Source organism: Lygodium microphyllum, chromosome 2 (genome assembly GCF_053477565.2).
Source record: "Lygodium microphyllum isolate KBCC chromosome 2, Lygodium_microphyllum_v1.1.10, whole genome shotgun sequence".
NCBI lineage: Eukaryota > Viridiplantae > Streptophyta > Polypodiopsida > Schizaeales > Lygodiaceae > Lygodium > Lygodium microphyllum.
This window is the reverse complement of record NC_141136.1, coordinates 177,024,588-177,036,947: the sequence shown is the minus strand read 5'-3', so window position 1 is coordinate 177,036,947 and position 12,360 is coordinate 177,024,588. Positions and strand designations below refer to the sequence as shown.

The 12,360-nt window shown below is 39.3% G+C and overlaps 1 protein-coding gene across 1 annotated transcript; it reads right to left on the bottom strand.

Annotated features, from left to right (window-relative positions):
• Window positions 1-3,208: 3,208 nt before the first annotated feature.
• On the bottom strand, window positions 3,209-6,532 carry LOC148040650 (serine/threonine-protein kinase Nek5-like). The gene has a single exon (XM_087701652.1). The coding sequence runs from the start codon at window positions 5,770-5,772 to the stop codon at window positions 5,041-5,043; it is 732 nt and encodes a 243-aa protein (XP_087557778.1). The 5' UTR covers window positions 5,773-6,532; the 3' UTR covers window positions 3,209-5,040.
• Window positions 6,533-12,360: the final 5,828 nt, after the last annotated feature.

The window sequence follows — 12,360 nt, the reverse complement described above, 5'->3', positions numbered from 1 at the left end:
AAAAGAAAAAATCCATTTTTAATTTAAAAAACCAAAAATAAAAAGCGAATGAAAAAGAAAACAAAAACAAAACACACAACAACACCACCAAACAAAATAATACCCCCCACCACTCACTTTTATAATAAAACAATAAACAAAAAAAGAAGAACAAAAAACAAAAAACCCAAAAAAAAACAAAAAAACAAAAAATCAAACCCCCCCTCCCCCTGACGGCTTTTTCCCTCCCCCTTCCCTTCTTCTCTCTCTCTCTTCTTCTCTCTTTTCTTCTTTCTCTCTCCCCGCTATCTTCTTCTTCCTTTTGCTCCTCCCCTTCTTCTTCCTCCTCCTTCTCCTTCTTCTGTCTTTGCCTTCTTCTTCTTCTTCTTCTTCTTCTTCTTCTTTCTCCTCCTCTTCTTCATCCTTCTCTCTCCTTATCTACCCACATCGCCACCCGTGCCCTTGGTTCGCCACCGCCGCCTAGCCATCCACTATGGCCGCGCCGGTTGCCGCCTCTTACAAAGCCGCTCTTCATGCGTAGTTGCTGATGTTCACACGCGACTGTTCACACGCGCGTCCAAGTATTCATTTTTGAAATCTCGAAAATTACATTAAAATCATAACATCCATTTAAAATAATAATAGTTTTTTAATTAAAAAAAACATAAAAACTTCAAAAAGTTATGAAAAATCGTTGAAAATTTTTCACATAGTTTAAAAAAATTTCTTCATAAAAAATGCAATTAATTAATTACTAAAAACTCTAAATTGCCTAAAATTATTCACAAAATGATAGAAATTGATAAAAATTCCAAAAAATACCTAAAAATTAGAAAAAAATCCAAAAAGTTCCAAAAAATCACATTCACTTTATTTTCCATTTTTGATATCTTTAAATAAAAAATTATTAAAATATTTTTTAAAAAATATATCTTTTTTGAAAAAATCTTATGACAATGTGATTATCATAAATACATCCTTTGAAACTCCCCAACATTTCCATCACATTGAAACATAATGGTTTTCAGCCCTCATAGTGGGACAAATTGGTTTCTTGGTTTTAAAAAAAAACCAAAACAAAAACAACACAAAATACACACAAACAACACAAACTAAACCAATGAAACCAATAGAAACAAACCCTCCTTTTCATTTACTATTTGAAAAAAATAACAAATAAAAAATTTAAAAAAATAACAAGATAACAAAAAATAAAAACAAGAAAACCACACCAATCAAAATATCCCACTAAAATTCCAATGCACATCTTCTCCTTTATTTTGGTTATGTGTATCATTGTTTTTGTTTAGTTAAGGTGTTAGTTAGTTTTCGTTTTTTTTCTATCCAACAGGACGACTATTGTCAGTCGATCTTTTGTTTGTTTTTGTTGATTTGCGTGGATTGTGCATTCCATTTTGGAGGATGTGGTTTCAGACCTTGCGAGTATCCACCCCCACATTGCCAGGTTCCTTTCTTTTTTCCCTCTCTCACTTACACCATAACACACCATTAATTGTAAATAAAATCCATTGACCGTTGCACACACCCAATTAACATAATGCACATCATAAAATTATAATTAAAACAAACCGGACGTTAATTATAAAAGGAACCCTGCCGTTACACATGCACCTTTGCAATCTAACTCATGTAATTTGTAAATTAAACTCCATTCACAAGTGCACATGCACACACGTTACAGACACATTAAATTGTAATTAAAATAAACCCCCCAAAGTCACGCATGCATGCACTGAAGTGCCCCACATCATGTAATTGTAATAATTAACTGCATTAGTAGAGACCAAGTCAAGTCAAGTCATGCCAAGTCTGAGAGGGGCTGGGCTACGTTTCCGACTCACCATGCATTAATAGATTAACTTAACAATGAATTGTGTTTAATGGATTATCTAATAAAAAATGAGTTGTTAGTTTCACCCACCCACTTCACCGCACTATAGGATGCTGAACGTTACGTGGGATTTGGGATTATTAATCTGACCTTGGTCCATATGGTGTTTATTCTATTTTTAGTCAAAATATTTGGTTCAATGACGATTTTTTAAGTCCGTATCTAGGCTACGGTATGTATGCCATTTTTGTTTTATTTTGTGTGCTTGATACGGGGATACAGGGTGCTTGATTGTTTGCATCGTAGAAGTTTTCGGTCGCATATATGTATAGGCCATGAAGAATTTTCCATAGGATATGGTTTGTTTGAGGTGGTTTGGTCTAGTCAGTCTTGTCCTCAGTCTATTTCCTATCGATAGTCTCAGTGGAGGTTTTGTTTGTGGGTTTTGCAAGTTTTCTTTTTGTCTTCTTGGTTTTTTGTGTGTGGGTTTTTTGCTATAGTTTGAATGGCACCTACTTCTACCCCTCCGCTTGTGGTACAACATGTTCCCCTCGCAGTCCATGATTATTCCCTCCTTTTAAAGGCAGATTGCATCCGACGTGCAGGCCTCCGTGGAGCCCCAAGAGGAATACCAAGGAAAAGGGAATTCTCTTGCAAGAAAATCTATCTTGTAACATCAACAAGCTTTTATTTCATTCTTTTGATCATCAAAACAAAGGAAACAGCAATTCTTCACGCATTATCATAGTAGATATCTCCCACGGATTTGATAGAATCAACCATAATCTTCAACATCTTCATAAAATTCTTCAATAGAACAAAGAACACAAAAGAATACACCATCTTTGAATGGAAATCAATCACGTATTATCCTTCTTCAATGTCTTCATAGTTCTCTCTCTCAATCTCTCATATACAGTTACACTGTTTTGATAGAATTGACTATCTCTGACTCTCTCTCTCTCTCTCTCTCTCTCTCTCTCTATCAATAGTACATCATATCTTCACTACAATGCTCTCATAATAACCCTCAATAATCCTTCTTAGGTCGTGGATACACCTCCAAAGAGATATGTCTGATATGAAGAGTAACCAGAGTCACTACAGTGTCTTTTCACAGCTCACTACTATCACTGTCACTTAGTCTTTTCTTTAGTCTTCAACAGCTGTTTCTTCTACTTGTTTTAGCTCTTTTGAACTTAGATTCATCATTTCCAAAGGTTAGAAAAATTTCCCAAAGTCACACATACATTCAACAGAACACTTACATAAGGTCTACAGAATAGTCACAGTACAGCACCAGAACAGCTACAGTATAGTTACAGTACAGAGATAGAGCAGAGACAGAGGCTCTACAGAGGGTCATCAGAACCTCATAACTCATACTCAAACCATTCCAAACTATCAAAAACTCTTCAATAAGCTTTCAAAAGATCTCAATCTTCATCCATCATCAATCCATGCTTCATACAGAAGATAATCAGATCAAAACAGAAGCTTTACAAAAGGTATACAGAACCAATCAGAACCTCAACAGAACATCACAGAACTTCATATCTCCACTGAGAATCATCATGAACTTCTAAAACATAATCAATATCATCCAAAACACTTTCAAATACTTTCTTTACAACCATACATCACTCTAAATCCATCAAAAATCAATCATTCAGACCTCAAAAACAACAAAAATCATTCAAAAATTCAGTCATTTTCCACTCTCAACACTCTGCCCATTTGCGCATCTTCTATTTATCTGTAGCTAATATCAGTAAAGGAATGTGCTTGCCCATTTCTGATTCATTTGTGCCAATGGTAACCATTTACTCACTGCTGAAGAGATTGCTACATTGATGAAGAAGGAAACTTCTACCCCCTTGCTTCTTAACCAGCTCATTAATAGTTCAGGGGTATTTGTTGCCCATATCTATTCTCCCATATGAAAGCAGCTATGTCAGTTCCTCCAAGACCGGTTTATGTCGAGGAAGTCTCTATCCAAGTATCTGTCCAAAGAACTGTTCACAGCTTCTGTGAAGATTCTAGAGGGTGGTAAGTTCAATTGGGAAGGCTTCTTATTATCCAAGACGGATCAACATTTCCAGCGAGTACGGAAGGGTCAAAACAGTAATGCCTCCTATGGTGCCTTATTACAGAGAATCCTCACTTCTATTATCCAAGGCGGATCAACATTTCCAGCGAGTACGGAAGGGTCAGAATAGTAATGTCTCCTATGGTGCCTTATTACAGAGAATCCTCACTTTTGCACCTCCTCCTGGTGGTGTTCTAGTGCTTGATCTTGCTCCTTTACCAGTGCAGCCTACATCTTTAGTTCCTTCTCCTCAGCCTATGCAACCTAATTCAGAATATGAAGAGTCCCCTGTTGTGTTTTCTCGCAAGAAACGCCTTCGCACGAAGGGTCCTTCCAATCCTCCTGTACTAGATTCCCTAGTACAAACATCCACTCCTGTTGTTTCTCGCAGTGCCCTTCCTGTTAGCTATATATAATCTATCTATATATAGCGCCCCAGGTCCCCTCTATATATTCCTATCATGTGTGCTCAGTTGACACGCTTCTGGGGTTCCACTTCCGATGTCTCATATCTCTCCTCTCCTCTCTTCCTTTCGTCTCTCGACTTCCTCGCAATTCTCAACATGGTATCAAAGCGCACAAATATGCCCAAGGCGTTGTGTGAGGCGCACAAATATGCCCAAGGCGTTGTGACCTCACTCAGTTAATATCCCGAAGACCTCTCAGACGCTCGTGAGGTTCAAATCGAAGGTTGATTGTGAAGGACGGGACCCAGAAACGAAGGATAGCAGGTATGGATCAGAATATAGCTTCGATGGAGGAGGCCAGACAGCTTTTGTACAACAGAAAGACAGAACACGACCACATACGCAAGGAAACAAAAGGTGCAAGACACAGAACGGTGTGAGGGGCAGGAATCCCCCCTCACAAAACAGGAAAAATTCTGCTCCAGGCGGACCCACCCCGTGAGCGCACCCATAGGGGAAGGATCCTCTCTTGCTGCGTCTCCAGAAAAATGCAAAGCAGAGATAAAATCTCTCTGTTTTCCTCTCAAGATCTAGTAGCCTCAATCTAGCTATGAGGATTACGCTCTTGCTGCGTCTCCAGAAAAATGCAAAGCAGAGATAAAATCTCTCTGTTTCTCTCTCAAGATCTAGTAGTCTCAATCCAGCTATGAGGATTACGGCCTCACAGAGGCTTTGCCTCTCCCAAATGGCTTTAACACTATGGATAACTCCTCCAACCTCTGTTGCTGAAGCAGATGGGCACTTAGCTCCAGCAAGCCTTCCAATGCATCGGCTTTCTGCCACTGTGATTTCACATCGAAGCTCTTCGTATGGCTGAACTCAGCTTCACGGTTAGACACACTGGCATGATGCTGCTGCTCAGACAGATGTTGGCTGGTGACTGTGGTACCTATGGGTACGTTGAGCAGATCCACATCAGGCCTGGGTAATTCAAGTAAGCTGCTTATGTCCATTTTCCTATCATATGATTCCGCCTCTCGATCAGGTTGATCTCTGCCAAGATGAAATGTACTATGCCGTATCACATGTATGACATCATTGTAAGCTGGTCGTACAGTTGGTGCCTTCTCATTTATTTGGATGGTTCCTTTCTCTTGGGTCTTGTCTTCATGACCATACTCATCATCAAGGCGGGTGGCAAAATTTGATGAAGTTGCAATTTCATAAGTTGGCATGTATGACTTGTGTGTTCTCCCAGTGATGGGTGTATTTGATGAGTCTGAAGTCTCTCCAGCATAGTGGACTTGCCCTATTCTAAATTGTTTTTCACTATTCCCAATGGTTTTAGACACCAATGTGTCTTGTTTTGAGAGACTAAACTGAGGAATCAAGTCCAGCCGTGGTGCATTTACAGAAACATCTTCAGGAGACCGGTTTCCTTTCATCTTAACAAGCTGCGCAGCCTTCTTAATAGACTCTACTATCAGAGGTGCCTTGAGCCCTAGAGGATGTACCTGCCAATGTCCGTCTATATCGAGAGCTTCTTATGGCATCCAATGCTGCCTGATGAAGAGCTGCATCATTTTGTGTCTTCTGGTATTGGCCTATGCTTATCAGAGGTGCCTTGAGCCCTGGAGGATGTACCTGTCAATGTCCGTCTATATCCAGAGCTTCTTATGGCATCCAATGCTACCTGATGAAGAGCTGTATCATTTTGATGTTGGGAAAATGCAGCTGCTCTTCTTGGTGTTAGTGTCTTTGGGCTACCAGCTTCAAGTATATGGCGAGAACTTACAGGGGATGTGCTGCGCCGTGGAGCATTCACAGGCTTACTTGACAAAGGGCAAACAGCTCGAGTCCATGGGACAAATGATAAGGAGATAAGATGTTTTCAGGAGGTGGAAGGGATCATGAGGTTGGAGGGTTTAGAAGGAGAACGGGCATATCAGGCTGAATCACTCGAGAATAGACCGCGACAGAAGCCGAGCATTATTCCATCAAATTCTTTGGCCTCTCTATATATACTGTCCCTGATACTTATTTCTCTCATTCTGACGCCATGAACTCGATGACAGAAGAATCGTCAAACAACAATACTGTTATCCTGAAGAAAAAGTACCGCTTATCTATACAGTGTGGAAACTGCACCTTTCTTTGATGTTAGTTGGTTGGGAGATATAAGAACAAATTATCGGCCTTCTGTACTCGATCTTCAGGAACACGGAGATATGGGTGAGCACTGCTGTGGACCTACCTTCTGGCTTTACCTTCTCATTATCCTGGGATTGGTGCTTTTTGTGGGGCTGATGTCAGGGTTAACTCTTGGCTTAATGTCGTTTGGCCTTGTTGATCTGGAAGTACTCATGAATTCTGCTCTAGGTATGGATTGGCAATTGGGGTAGCAATGACTCCAGTTGTTTGAGTGCTGGTTTTCTTTTTCTTCCCCATAACATATACAATTAGCAATGTACCCTAGAATCCTAGGGTTTAAATCCCGTTTTGAAAGAAGGGAAGCTTGGAAAGAGCAGATGATTAGCGACCAACAGAGAGGTTTAAGTGCGCATGCCGTCAGGATCTATGCGAGCATATAGAGCAGATGATCAGTGACCAACGGAGAGGTTGAAGTGCGCATCTATGCATCTGCTTCCATTGTTTTGTCTCGTTCTAAAACGCTAATAGTTACTTACCACTAAACGCTATGAATGAATAGTTTAAGATTCATGATGATCGTCCTCGTTCGTTATTCCAGCTAATGAGGGTCTATATTCCAGCTGATGACACATTATTTCATTTATATTCTTTCCAGCTGATGAGCGTCTATAGACTAGATATAGCTAACACTTCCTTCATTCCTCTCATGTATCAATCTGTTTGCAGCCCAAAAGGAAGGACCGTTAGATTTGCAGATTCCTTCATCTTTACAAAGCATATTATCTGACCTATGCTTCCACAAATGGTTTCAAATGTCCAATCGACTCTTGAAACCTCCCTCACTTCTTGTCTTAAGCTACTGTACACAAGTGTTTACACTTCTATGCAAGACAAGGTGGATTCTTTAACCAGTCAATTGAGTAAGGCATTGGAGGATCTGTCTTTTGAAAGGGCTATACTCAGTGATATCCATAACCAAATGACTACTACCATAGCCTTAATGGATTCACAGAAGGTAACTATTCAAGATCTAGAATCTAAGTTTGCTAAATTGGAGGAGGAGAATGTACCTTTGATGATTGAGAAAAATTTTGCTCTTGAGGAATTGGTCACTTTGGCTAGTAAACTTGCTACTAGTGAGGAACAGTTGCAGCACTCTCAGGAAACTGTAGAGTCCCAAAAGAAACTTATTGAAGGACTCAACCAAAGAGTGGCAATTCTTTCTGTTTCTCCTCCCGCTCATGTATCTTTTGCTTTGTCTTACAAAGAGGAGCTTGATCAGTTGCAACAAAAAGCTAAACTATGTGATGGGTTCTCAACTAAGGTTGAATGCCTTCAGTAGCATATGGATTGCATGCAGAATGATTTTGTTCGTTATATTGAATTGTCCTTCCTTTTGGGTGAAGTATAACTAGCAAAGATTTTCTTTATATATATCCTTAAGCAATGTAGATTTGGAGCCTCCAAAGGATGATGGTCAAATCTTTGGCCTGCGGATCTCTTGAGAGCTGTTTTTGATCGCTTTATGGATGAGCTGATTTCCCATGAGGTCTAGTTACTATCTTTCATGTATCTTATAGGCCATTTGAAAATCTCTGATGAAGAAGATTTGAATGTTTATGTGGGAAATGTCATCTTACAGGCAGTGATGTATGTGCACTCAGTTGAGCATCTGCTAGCAGAGAGTTTGCGAACCTATCATGAGTAGACATTTTGGTGTAAGGGACATGCTTGGCATCCACCTTTGGAGGATGTTACTTTGGAGCCTCGTCAACTCAGAAATGTTTTTCATAAATTTGATATCCAGCCTCTCCAATCTCAGTTATTGAGCTTTATTATTGATCACCCGTTATTTACTGAGTCCTTTTTTCAAGACCTTAATTTTCATTGTTTTATTTATCCCTTAGATCATGCAAATCTTATTTCTTATTCTCTCATGTCTTATTGTTTCCCTCTTTATGTTTCTCTTCTTTCATCTAGTATTGACATCATTCCTCTCTTATCCTTTACCCCTTCAGGATTTCCTTATATTTCTATTTTTACTACATGTCCTTTCATTGCTGATCCTACATTATCTCCTATTCCTTCCGAACCTCCACCTACCGTTCCTCTTATTCCTTCTGTTTTTCCGACAGAATCCCTTCATATCTTTTTGATGTATTCTCCATCTTTTCCACCTTCTTTATCCCTTCATTTACCTTCCTTTTATGATCTATCATATCCTCCATTACAATGTTTCCTTTTATTCCATTGCCCTCTCCATCCGACTACATTAACTTTCCTCCTCAAATAGTGCTGGATACATTAGGGTATGATAGTGACATACTTCGTCGATGACAATGGATAGTACATTATTCTATGACAGGACTGGCGTTTAACTGGCCTTTTATTCCGGGGTCCTCGGATACCTCTGCACCATGTTCGAACTCTTACCTCTATTTTTCTAGAGTACATGTTACTTTTGGGGATACCACTGTTCGCATTGTAGCTCATTTTTGCTGTCCAACCTGAATACTCGAAAGAGTATCCCATAGTTGTTGATTAATCAAAATGAGGAAGTAGATGTTGCTCACATGGATGTTCTGTATTACTTTGCACAGGCCTTCCCTACCAGGTTCATAATTTTACTGGAAAGGATGTGTTGTCTACAGTTCCTCCAAAATGTACCTTAGTACTTTGTAGATGAGAACAAAGCCTTGGACTGTCTTAAATTTAGTATGCAATTTAAGAAAAAATACCTTGATCCTACTTAGTAGGAGGGTTTTCATGATTGTATCCTCTCTTTCTTAATGGAAACTTTTTCTTTCTCTCCAATTTTTTGGAGATTTGTGCCATTCAGACTATATTTGTATATGGGTATTTTTTGTGTTGGGTTTTGTTTGTTTTTTATATTGTGCGATGCTGATGAAGATGAAGCTGTGAAGATTGCTGATGATGGTTATAACATGGTTGTAGTGAGAATTTGGATGCTAAACTCTTATATCCTTTAATAGTTTGAGTTATTTTGGTTTTATGGTATTGGAATGGTTTTTGGTGTTATTTGTTTTCCTTTCATATGTGTTTTAGATACAGGTTCTATGAAGCTGATATGTTGGGGTCGTGATAATGGCTGTTGATTTGACCTTGATTGAAGATTCTTTTTAGCAAATACTAGAGCTTTTATTCATTTTTTTTTCTGAGGTCACGAGGACACTTCCTTTCTAAGTGTGGGGATATATTGAGTATTGAAATGATATGTTTTTTAGGTTGATTTTTTGTTGTTTTTGTTGTTGAATGGTTATTTTGGTGATGAATTGTTTGAATTTGAAGATGTTTTGAAGTGTTTGGAATGGTTTGAGTATGTTTGAAGGGTTTATGATGGTTTTTGATAAGTGGTTCTGTAAGGTTTGATTTTCTTCCGTTTTCTTATGTTTTGTTTCTATTTTGGTAGTTGAGATGGTTGAATGAATGTTTTAAGAGATGGTTGAGGTTGTGTTAAAAGGTTTATGAAAGATTGAATTGGGTTTGGTTTGGTTTTTATGGTCTCTGTTGATCTTTTGTAAGGTTCTGTGGTTCTGTTTTTCTGTATTTCTGTTGCTTTGTGGTTTGTTCTGTTCGTTTTTGTTGAGTGTTATGTTGGATGTATGGATGTTTTGGAAAGTGTTTTTGTTTTAGGAAATGATGAATGGAAGCTCTATTCACAAGCTAATTGAAGTGAAGAAGTAGTTATTGAAGATTCATAGAAGGTTACAGAAGAACAATGACAAAAGCTAGATCTCACAGGATACTATGATGTCTCTGGTGCCTCTTCGCATCTGGCATACCTTTTGGGTGGTGTATCCATGACCAAGAGAGGAGAATTGAGTTCCATTCTTGAGTATTGTAGTGAGGAGAGGATGTACTATTGATTGATGGAGAGAGAGAGAGTCAGAGATAGCCAATTCTCACTACAAGGATTTGAGCTGGTAGCGATGGTGATTAGCGACGGCGGGTAGCGGCGTCGCTATTTGCATAGCGATGCAAATAGCGACGCTCCATAGGGAAAAAAGCGAGCCGAAACCGAGCGCGGCTTTATTTCGCGTTTTCACGTTTTGTGTTTTGAGAGCGAGAGCGAGAGCGAGGGAGAGAGCGACCATTGTGAGAGAAGGAGAGGAAGAAGACTTGCCACCGCTGCCGCCGCCGCCGCTGCCGCCATTGTTTGCGAAGGAGAGGAGCCTTCGTCGTAAAGAGGAGCTGTCCCACACTCGCCATATCTCATCGGTGAGTCTCCCTCTCTCTTTCTTTTGCTTGTTAAAGGTTTAAATTACTTTCTCTTTTGCTTGTTTAGGAGAGGAAATGAGAGAGAAAGAGAGGGAGAGGGAGAGAGAGGGAGAGAAAGAGAAAGAGAAAGAGAAAGAGAGGGAGAGGGAGAGGGAGAGGGAGAGGGAGGGAGAGTGCATTCTCTCTCTCCCTCTCCCTTTTGCTTGTTTAAGGGTTAAATCACTTTCTTTTTTGCTTGTTTAGAAGAGGAAATGAGAGAGAAAGAGAGGGAGAGGGAGAGGGAGAGGGAGAGGGAGAGGGAGGAAATGAGAGAGGGAGAGAAAGAGAAAGAGAGGGAGAGGGAGAGGGAGGGAGAGTGCATTCTCTCTCTCCCTCTCCCTTTTGCTTGTTTAGTGTTTAAATCACTTTATTTTTTGCTTGTTTAGGAGAGGAAATCAAAGAGATAGAGAGAAACAGAGGGAGAGGGAGAGAGAGGGAGAGAAAGAGAAAGAGAAAGAGAAAGAGAGGGAGAGGGAGAGGGAGAGGGAGGGAGAGTGCATTTTCTCTCTCCCTCTCCCTTTTGCTTGTTAAAGGTTTAAATCACTTTCTTTTTTGCTTGTTTAGGAGAGGAAATGAGAGAGAAAGAGAGAAAGAGAGGGAGAGGGAGAGGGAGAGGGAGAGGGAGAAAATGAGAGGGAGAGAAAGAGAAAGAGAGGGAGAGGGAGAGGGAGGGAGAGTGCATTCTCTCTCTCCCTCTCCCTTTTGCTTTTGGAGAGTGTTAAGATATATTGTGAGAGGGAGAGGAAATGCGAAAGAAAGAGAGGGAGAGGGAGAGAGAGGGAGAGAAAGAGAAAGATAACATATATTGGAACGATAGCATATCCATGATTATGGTAATGGTATCCACTTTTCTTTTTTTATGGGTCCCATTACATCGACTCCTTAAGAGGGCTAAAAATTAGTCATACACTTTATAAAGTCTAATTAGGAGATTTAAGATGTACGATAATAGACTTATCAATAATGGTATGCAATGTGTTTTGCCATGGGCCACGTACATTGGTGACTCTTTAAGATGACTTAAAATTGGTCATATCCTTCATAATGTCCAAGTAGGGGATCTAATTGTGATATGTATAATTCATTGTTTTTGTATTAACTTTATAGGCATAACAAATTAGAAATCATGCCAACTAGTCAACGGAAGGACTAAAAGAAAATGATACCCTAGCTAATGGTCATTACAGTACTTCATCAAAATGAACCCAAAAGTATTGTTATAGAAGAATAATCCCTTAAATTGAGCATATGATATTTTCTTCAAATGTTATGACTATGAGTAGAATTGATTGAAACAAATTTTATTACTATAGTTGATAAATTTCATAGATGGCATTAATTTTAATACATGGACCTAGGACAAAAAAACCACATTTCTAAGATGCTTTTTGTTGAGATTGATTTATTATTAGACTAAGAGATCCTCAATGATGCTCATAAATGGATTACTTATACTCAAAGCCCTCTAGTGCACTTGTATAAGTAATCCTAGTAGAGTCCCTCTAAGATACTCAAAGTACATAACCTAGAGACCGTAGCTAGGTATATAAGGTATAATGGTTATACAAGAAGACACCTCAATAATTGACTTATCACCATTAAAT